The sequence below is a fragment of the Oncorhynchus masou genome, chromosome 18 (assembly GCF_036934945.1).
Source record: "Oncorhynchus masou masou isolate Uvic2021 chromosome 18, UVic_Omas_1.1, whole genome shotgun sequence".
In the NCBI taxonomy this organism is placed as follows: Eukaryota; Metazoa; Chordata; class Actinopteri; order Salmoniformes; family Salmonidae; genus Oncorhynchus; species Oncorhynchus masou.
The window spans coordinates 49360505-49370849 of NC_088229.1; the positions used below are offsets into that span (position 1 = coordinate 49360505).

Here is a 10345-nt window from a genome sequence, read left to right on the forward strand (position 1 = left end):
ATCCAAATATCTCTGTTTACATTGGCTCGTTACGTGCAGTAATGTTTTGATTCCAAAACATCCAGTGATTTGCAGAAATACTCATAATAAACATTGATAAAATATACAATTGTTATTCACAGAATTAAAGATAGACTTCTCTTTAATGCAACTGCTGTGTCAGATTTTTTTATTTAACTTCACGGGAAAAGCATAATCTGAGAACGGCGCTCAAAGCCCAATCCAGCCAGAGAAATATCCGCCATTTTGGAGTCAACAGAAGTTAGAAATAACACCATAAATATTAACTTACCTTTGATGATCTTCATCAGAAGGCACTCCCAGGAATCCCAGTTCGACAATAAATGACTGATTTGTTCCATAAAGTCCATCATTTATGTCCAAATAGCCACTTGTTGTTCGCATGTTCAGCCCAGTAATCCATCTTCATGAGGTGCGAGCACTTCGTCCAGGCAAAAACTTGAGAAGTTCCATTACAGGTTGTAGAAACAAGTCAAACAATGTATGGAATCAATCTTTAGGATGTTTTTAACATAAAACATCAATAAGCTTCCAACCAGAGAATTCCTATGTCTGAAGAAAAGCACTGGAACAAGAGCTAACTCTGTTGGGAGTTCGCGTCACGAGCCTGAGACACTCTGCCAGACCACTGACTCAAACAGGTCTCATGAGCCCCTCCTTTATAGTAGAATCCTCATTCAAGTTTCTAAAGACGGTTGACATCTAGTGGAAGCAGTTGGAAGTGCAACTTGACTCCATAAACACTGTGCGTTTGGTAGGCAAAGCTTTGAAAAACTACAAAACTCAGATTTCCCACTTCCTGGTTGTATTTTCCCAGGTTTTCGTCTGCCATAATCATTCAAACAGTTTTAGAAACTTCAGAGTGTTTTCTATCCAATACTAATAATAATATGCATATATTTGCATCTGGGACAGAGTATGAGGCAGTTAACTCTGGGCACGCTATTCATCCAAAAGTGAAAATGCTGCTCCCTATCCCAAAAGAGATAATTATTGATGCGGAGTTATTGATGCTGGGTTATTGAGATATGATCCAGTGGGTCAGATTTGAAGAATGGGGGCGTGGCTTGCAGGTAGTTATTTCTGGCCACCTGTGAGAGTAAACATCATTCCTGTTCATCTGTTCTGCTGTATAGTTATCACGTTATTGTTGAACACGGCTGGTTTAGAAGCTTCATGGGGCTTATAGATGTCCTACTATGTAGAAAATAGCAAAAATAAACAAAAACCCTGAAATGAGTAGGTGTGTCCTAACATTTGACTGGTACTGTGTATATATAGTAGAATAATGAATAATCAAAACTATGAAATAACACATATGGAATTAAGTAGTAACCAAAAAAAGTGTTTAACAAATGAAAATATACTTTATATTCTTCAAAGTAGCCACCCTTTGCCTTGATGACAGCTTTGCACACTCTTAGCATTCTCTCAACCAGCTTCATGAGATAGTCACCTGGAATGCATTTCAGTGAACAGGTGTGCCTTGTTAAAAGGTAATTTGTAGAATTTCTTTACTTAATGCATTTGAGTCAATCAGTTGTGTAGGGATGGCATCCAGAAGATGGCAAATATTGAGGCAAATACATTGCAAATACAGCTAGAATAAGCAAAGAGAAACGACAGTCCATCATTACTTTAAGACATGAAGGTCAGTCAATCCGGAAACTTTAAAGAACTTTGAAAGTTTCTTCAAGTGCATTCGCAAAAACCATCAAGCGCTATGATGAAACTGGCCCTCATGAGTTACCTCTACTGCAGAGGTTAAGGTCATTAGAGTTACCAGTCTCAGAAATTGCGGGACAAATAAATGCTTCACAGAGTTCATAGATCTCAACATCAGCTGTCTGAGGAGACTGTGAATCAGGGCTTCATGGTCGAATTGCTGCAAAGAAACCACTACACCAATAATAATAATTAGAGACTTGATTGGGCCAAGAAACACGAGCAATAGACATTAAACCGGTGGAAATCTGTCCTTTGGTCTGATGAGTAGGTGAACAGATGATCTCCACATGTGTGGTTCCCACCATGAAGCATAGAGGAGATGTGATGGTGTGGGGGTGCTTAGCTGGTGACGCTGTAGGTGATATATTTAGAATTCAATGCACACTTAATCAGCATGGCTACCAAATCATTCTGCAGCGATACACAATCCCATCTGATACACAATCACATCTGGTTTGCTCTAAGTGGGACTATCATGTGTTTTTAAACAGGACAATGACCCAAAATACACCTCCAGTCTGTGTAAGAGCTATTTGACCAAGGAGAGTGCTGCATCAGATGACCTGGTCTCCACAACCACCCATCCTCAACCCAATTGAGGTGGTTTTGGATGAGTTGAACCACAAACTGAAGGAAAAGCAGCCAACAAGTGCTCAGCATATGTAGGACTCATTCCAGCTGAAGCTGGTTGAGAGAATGCCAAGAGTGTGCAAAGCTGCCATCAAGGCAAAGGGTGGCTACTTTGAAGAATATAAAGTATATTTTCATTTGTTTAACACTTTTTTGGTTACTACATAGTTTTTATTTTCTACAATGTAGAAAACAGTAAAAATAAAGAAAAAAACTCTTGAATGAGTAGGTGTGTCCAAACTTTTGACTGGTACTGTTTATAAATATATTTTTTGGAGGGGGTAGATCAATTTTAATATTTCAGATAGATTGTGGCTTCTATCAATGTAATTGTCTGCATAATTCCGTCCCCATATTTTTTTTGCCTCCTGAAAATAATCTAAGGATTATATTCAAAAAGAGCCTGCTGCTTGGCTTACCCAGCGTGAAAGTGGGAAAAAAAAGCAAATTATGGTTATATGTTGGGTTATTCACACAACCCAACTGGCTAGGTTAACTGGCTAGGTCAAACTAACCCAGCATGTGTTCTGTCCAATATTTATCTTGCACTGGGTTACCAAATATCCCAACTTGGCTTGTTTTTAAAGGCTTCTTTTTTAGAGTGCGGTGTTTTAGAGTGTCATAACAACCACATTATATCAAATTAAAAACAATTTCCAAATGTAAAAATAAATAAGAAGCATTCTAGCAATCCTAGCACAGTCAATTTGCTTACTCTAGAATGATCATTTGCGGAGGACGAGGGATGGACAGGATGGCTCTTTTTGAAAAATAGTTTCCACGCACAACCACTCGCGAAGAGCCGCTGGTAATATGTGCTCCTTTCATACTTTTCCATTGTGAACTTCCCCAGGCTTTCGTGAGAGAATGCGAGCTAACACCCGAATATGGAGTAAAGATTTTGAATAAACCTGCAGTGTCTACACTACTTTTGTTCTAACAGGGCATTCTCCCTAATAACCACATATTTTGAGGACAAATTCAAGTAGGACCTAATTGTTTTTAATTGCTCCTGGTAACTAGGGTACGGCCATACTGAGATTCATGAACGGCGATGAAATCGTGTACAGTATATGATGTGTATCATTGTCTGTCAAAAGTTCAGCTCATCTCAATTTTTGCAGATGATTTGCAGACATTGTCGGACAATCATCCCCGTTGTCATTCTGGCAACAGATGATTGCCATTGAAAAAGCATTGGTTCCATCCACAATTTTTGTACACAAAATCTCAATGTGGCCATACCCTTAGTTCAGGCTGTCATGGCAGCCACAAGCTGTTGTATTTTTCAGGAGTGTACACTGAACCTATGTTACTTGTCTTTGAGGTGTGGATGGAGACTACTTCAGATTGCTGTTACCAGGCACCTACACTGTGACAGCATCAACATCAGGATACTTGCCCTCTACCAGCACGGTGACAGTGGGACCTGCTGAGGCTATACAGGTGAGACTGTGTTTGAGAGGAGAATGAGAGTTTATTCAGATGTTAGGCATGATATCAGCCTTAAAACAATTTTTGTTTAAAGCGTTCCTCCTATACTTTTGTACACTTTTTAGCCAGTAGATCTGAAAGTTTAACTCACAAGTCAAAAATGGGCCCCGAAAATTGAGTACTACATCACATATTTGCAGATACTGTATGTGCACCACGTCATTGATCTCTCTGTCTGACTCTGCTGTGTGGGTAGCTTGCTAGCTGTCACTCAAATGGCAGAGGCTGAAGCTCATTGACTAGAACTTGAATTGCTAGGGGGCTGGCCCATGTGGAGGAAAACGTAGGGAAAATTGCGCTGCACAGCTTCCAGTGAACAGTAACTTTCAAACTAGGGATTTTGTGGCTAATTGAGGAAAAACAGTAAATCTGCTCATAGATTATGCATGTATGAACGACACATTGACACATCCAGACCAAAGCGGGTGGTTTAAAAAAAACGTACTAGTTGTCAAAGTTCCGGGGGATGTCTTTAATTTCATTTGGTTTTGCAAGTCTGTCCCTCAAACTCAATGTTCTATTTTCTTACTCATTGCAGTTGCACTTTTACCTGAAAGTGGCACCAAAAGATACAAATCTGACAGGGTCCCACCACAGCAAGAAAAACCTCTCCTCAGCTAAGGTGGGCCCACGATGAGACATGGGTGTGAGATAAACAAAGAACACGCCCACATGTCCACGCAGAGGGAACAATTGACAATGTGTAATAAATGTCACTTAAAGATACACCTATTTTGTAAGCCTGATTTACTCCTGATTTGTATTGTGATTTTCAAGGAGAGTTTTCATGTTCACATTTTGAGTAAAAAGAATTACATAGATTTCATGAAATGAATCAACAATAAAAGGTGGTGAATGCTTTACTTTAAGTATTAGTCATTGAAATTGATGTGCAAAAATATCTATATAGCAGCATAGCACATAATTTCATTACTATAAAGATAAACAATTATTTAAAGATAAAAATAAAGATGAATTGTTGAAATAATTGGTTTTATGAAATGTGATATCTTATATTGTGATACTAGCTTTAATTAATTAAAGGAATACTACACTCATGTTGGCTAATTCCTATGATTTACAATATAAAAAATAGGACAATATTTTTTGTGAACAAATGTTTAATTTCATCGTTGTAATAAGTTTGGAAGCAACATGTGAAAATCACTGTGGAAATTAGTGAAGGGATGTCCGGCTCTTTTTACTGACTTTTTAAAGCTGCAATATGTAACTGTTTGGGCGACTCGACCAAATTCACATAGAAATGTGTGTTATAGATCTGTCATTCTCATTCTAAGCAAGTCTAAGAAGGGGTAGACAGCGCTATTTCTTTGCTTCGTTCTCAGGTTTTGTTTTTGCATCTTCTACTTTCGTTTTTGTACACCAGCTTACACCACCAATATTTTTGGTATGGAAAAGTTATTTCACAGCTGACAGTAGATGGTACAATGATTCTCTACAATAGCGTAACTGCCGTTGGAGGAAGAAGGTGAGGACCAATGTGCAGCGGGGTACGTGTTCGGCCTTTTATTAAATATAACTGAACACTAAATACAAAGTAACAAAAGGCACAACCGAAACAGCTCAGTCAGATGCAACACACACTAAACAGAAAATAACTCCCCACAACCCATAGTGGGAAAATAGGCTGCCTAAGTATGGTTCTCAATCAGAGACAACGATTGCCAGCTGCCTCTGATTGGGAACCATACCAGGCCAAACACATAGAAATAGAAAACATAGAACAAAAAACAGAATGCCCACCCAACTCACGCCCTGACCAAACTAAAATAGAGACATAAAAAAGGAACTAAGGTCAGGACGTAACAAATAGACTTGCTTGTTTCATAACATAAACTGAAATTTGGCCAACTATTAGAATTTTAGCAACCAGGAAATTGCATAGCGATTTCTGAGAAGTGCATCTTTAATTTGTTCAGTCAAAACATTTCAACTTCTTTATTTCATTTGATTCAGTAATGCCCAGAGTAAGCAAAACCCCTACAGGCAAATGATGAACTAAAAACCCAAAAGAATCATGATTTTTCAAGCCTTTCGTTCAGCATAGGGGGCTTATTGGAGCTGTCAATTGTGACTGAGACTTATACAAGTGTGCTTCAAACAATGTACATTTGTGATTGCTTGGCATACAAATATAATTATTTATTGATAACTTTGAAGAAGGATTAGTTTGGTCCGCAACTGGACTAGATTGTGAACAACACTTGGCTGAATGCAATTGCATGACTGCCGCGATAGCACAGATACACTACATGATCAAAAGTACGTGGACAACTGCTCGTTGAACATCTCAATCCAAAATCAATCAACAGCCTCCACTCTTCTGGGAAGGCTTTCCACCAGATATTGGTACATTGCTAGGTGGACTTGCTTCCATTCAGCCACAAGAGCATTAGTGAGGATGGGCAATGATGTTGGGCGATTAGGCCTTGCTCGCAGTCGGCGTTCTAATTCATCCCAAAGGTGTTCGATGGGGTTGAGGTCAGTGCTCTGTGCAGGCCCGTCAAGTTCTTCCACACCGATCTCGACAAACCATTAATGTATGGACCTTGCTTTGTGCATTGGGCATTGTCAAGCTGAAACAGGAAAGGGCCTTCCCAAACTGTTGTCACAAAGTTGGAAGCACAGAATAATCTAGAATGTCATTCTATGTTGTAGCGTCAAGATTTCCCTTCACTGGAACTAAGGGGCCTAGCCCGAACCATGAAAAACAGCCCCAGACTATTATTCCTCCACCAAACTTTACAGTTGACACTATGACTTCGGGAAGGTAGCATTCTCCTGGCATCCGTCAAACTCAGATACGTCCGTCGGACTGCCAGATGGTGAAACGTGATTCATCACTCCAGATAATGCGTTTTCAATGGCGACCACTGGTCCTAGTGTCAACGGCATGATGAACTTTACCAAGTGCCAGGACATTTTAGCCAAAAACCTGGTTGCCTCTTCCGAAACTTGGCTGCAAGTGGATCTTCCAGCAATACAACAACCCCAAGCACATATCAAAATCCACAAAGAAATGGTTAATTGACCACAAAATATCTTTCTCTGAGCAATTGTATTAGTATAATCTAATCAAATGTTCTATGTGTTGTTGTTGCAAACTGTTATGCACTTGAGTGAAGACCCAAAAGCGGTTTAATAGAAACAGAGTTATTTTAATGAAAAAACAGGAATGGCATAGATCCTCTTCCGACGTTGTCAATGGCACAATAGACTACCCGCAGAGAGGGCGACAAATGAAACATAAAGTCCCTCTGATGGATAGCTGGGTTGCGGCGACAGGCTGCAGGTCGCTCGCGGTCGGTGCGGGTCACAGAGGAACGGTGGTACCTGATCACACGTAGCATATGATGAACTGGACACAGTGCAAACAAAAGATAGTTAGAAGTGTACAGGATGCACCTGCCTGGCAGACTCCGACAGGATAGGACTAGGAGGAAGCAAACGAGACGATAGCTTGCTTCTGGCATGAGAAACACAAACGAGAATCTGACACCGAAAGTAGCAGGAACAGAGAGAGAAATAGAGACCTAATCAGAGGGAAAAAAGGGAACAGGTGGGGAAAGGGTGAACGAGCTAGTTAGGGGAGATGAGGAACAGCTGGAGAAGGAGAGAAAGAGAAGGTAACCTAATAAGACCAGCAGAGAGAGACAGAGTGAAGAGAAAGGACAGGAACAGACATAATAAGACATGACACAAACAATGTAGCTCGGTATTTATATTATTTCTTTTTTGCTAATCTTTATCAAGGGTGCCAATAATTTTGGATCCATGGTACTTGATCACATCCTATGCTGAAAACCCTCTCTGGGAAACCTTCACGAGGCACAATGATCTTTGCTGTGAGACAAGAACAGCTAGCCTAACGCTTAAAAGTGTTGGACCAGTAAAATAATGGTCGCCGGTTCAAATCCCTGAGCCAACTAGGTGAAACATCTGCCAATGAGCCCTTGAGCAAGGCACTTACCCCTAATTGCTCCTGTAAGTCGCTCTAGATAAAAGCGTCTGTTAATTGAAGAAAAAAAAACATCAGTAACTGTACATGGCATTGATCGACCTGACCAAAGCCTTTCATTCAATCAGTTGAGATGTGCTCTGAGAAATCCTTGGGTGCCCTGACAAGCTCAAAACAATCACCAAAGAGTCTGGGAATACAGAAAAAAAGGTGCTCCAACAGCCTGCCTCAGGACAACCATCAAATCTGACAGTAGGTGACTGGAATTGAACCACTTGACAATGTGGAACACTTTGCTTACCACTGCAGCCATCTCTCACAACAAATCACCATTGAGGAAGAAATACAGCACAGGAGATGCTGCACCAGCACGGCCTTTGGAAAACTGACAAAGTGTGTGTTAAAAATAACAGGACCAACACAAAACTCGTAGTGTAAAAGGCTGTCATAATGCCAACTATCTCAACGCCTGTGAGACATGGGTGACATACAGAAGGGCACCTTCAAAAACTGGAGTATCAGCAGCAAAAGATCTTAAGGAAGATACAGGAGGGAGGATCGACAGACCAACGTCAGCATCCTGACACAGGCCTACGTCCCCAGCATAGAATCCCAAATCATCTGGCACCAAGTTCAATGGACAGAACACTGTCTGCATGCCCGGCTCAAAGCTGCAAAAAACAACTGGCAGAGGCAAAAAAAATGCAAGTGGGATAAAAGAAGGGGCACAAAGACAACATTACAACCAACCTCAAGAAATGCAACATAAACACAACATTCTGGGAACTCCACGCCACAAACAGAGGCACCTGGCGACAAGCTACATCAGACTACGACCACATCCGCATCACTCTGGCAATGAAAAACAACAGAAGCACTCGACCTGCTCAGCCACAGAAAGATCTAAAACAAGCAGGGTTCTGCCCTATATTCCATCAACCTATGTTCCCTCAGCTCTATGTTTCCTCAACCCTATGTTTTTCCTTCAGTACCCACTGAACCTTGGCACAAATGCTTATTGTTATAAGGTACATAAATATGTAAGGGTATATATGAAGAGTTTAGTTCCAAAACGCTATATCCACACATTTGTCTTTTTTCATCAGGACTGATTGCTTATGGGTACCTTCAGGTGTGTGTAAAATATTACTGTTCTCTGGTTTTCATTTCATAGATTTTATGTTTATTAAAATGGGTTTTGTTGCAAAACTCTAGATATACATTGTTTAGCTGGAATGGAATGTTCAAATCATGTATATTTGACTGTGGTATGTGGTTGTCTCATCTAGCTATCTTAAGATGAATGCATTCACTGTAAGTCGCTCTGGATAAGAGCATCTGCTAAATGACAAATGTCAAATGTAAATATTTTACATACAGATCTCATATTACTGTATTGATGCATTGTTTAGATTCATTTTTTTTATATTGAGCTCACAAATGTAGCATTTGTACAGTTCTTTATTAAAAATGTTGTTATTTCTCACATTTGACTGTGTTAAACCAAGCAGTACTATTTATTCCTCTGATAGTGAGGCAGGAAACTGCCAAAATAATGGAAAGACTTGGGTAAATGAGGGATACAAAGTATATTGAAAGCAGGTGCTTGCACACAGTGTGTTTGCTGAGTTAATTAAGCAGTTAACATCCCATCATGCTTAGGGTCATGTTTGAAAATGCTGGTCAGGCATTTTTGGGGTTACCATGGCTATGCACTCCCATAGGAGGGGGACATACACAGATCTGATCTGTTATTGATGGTCCTGCAGTGGAATAACTCACCAAAATACTTGCTATGCCCCCCGCAGGGCATGAGTTGTCACTTAAAACTTCTTACGAATAGGCGGGACAGTTGCGTCCCACTTGGGCAAAAAAACAGGGAAAATGCAGCGCGGCAAATAAAAACAAATGATATAAAATCAAACTTTCATTAAATCACACTAAATCAAGATACTCAATTAAAGCTACACTCGTTGTGAATCCAGCCAGCATGTCAGATTTTTAAAATGCTTTTCGACGAAAGCATAAGAATCTGATGATAACACCAGCAGTAAACAAAGAGGGTAGCATATTTCAACCCTGCAGGCGCTACACAAAACGCAGAAATAAAATATAAAACATGCTTTACCTTTGACAAACATCTTTTGTTGGCACTCCAATATGTCCCATAAACATCACAATTTGTCCTTTTGTTCGATTAAAAAACAGCTTCCAAAATGCGCAACGTCACTACAAAATATTTTAAAAGTTGCCTATAAACTTTGCCAAAATATTTCAAACTACTTTTGTAATTGTCAGGATTTGGCCAGGGTTGTTCCAGTTTTTGGTCACTAGATGCCCCCATTGTGCTTTTTGACCTTTTGCTTTCCCTTGATCCCCATTATTATTTGCACCTGTGCCTCGTTTCCCCTGATTGTATTTAAACCCTTTGTTTCCCTCAGTTCTTTGCTCTGTGTTTGTATGTTAGCACCCAGCCCTAGTATTCTGTGTACT

General features: G+C 40.0%; 1 protein-coding gene across 2 annotated transcripts in view; it reads left to right on the forward strand.

The window, feature by feature from the left end:
- The window catches only part of cpn1 (carboxypeptidase N, polypeptide 1), a 188453-nt gene extending 183522 nt beyond the window's left edge, over nucleotides 1–4931 (forward strand). For both annotated transcript variants that reach the window (XM_064923556.1, XM_064923554.1), the window contains 2 exons: nucleotides 3707–3825; nucleotides 4412–4931. In XM_064923556.1, coding sequence (XP_064779628.1) covers nucleotides 3707–3825; nucleotides 4412–4510 — 218 coding nt within the window. In that variant the 3' untranslated portion in view covers nucleotides 4511–4931. The remainder of the gene's footprint in view (nucleotides 1–3706; nucleotides 3826–4411) is intronic.
- Nucleotides 4932–10345: the final 5414 nt, after the last annotated feature.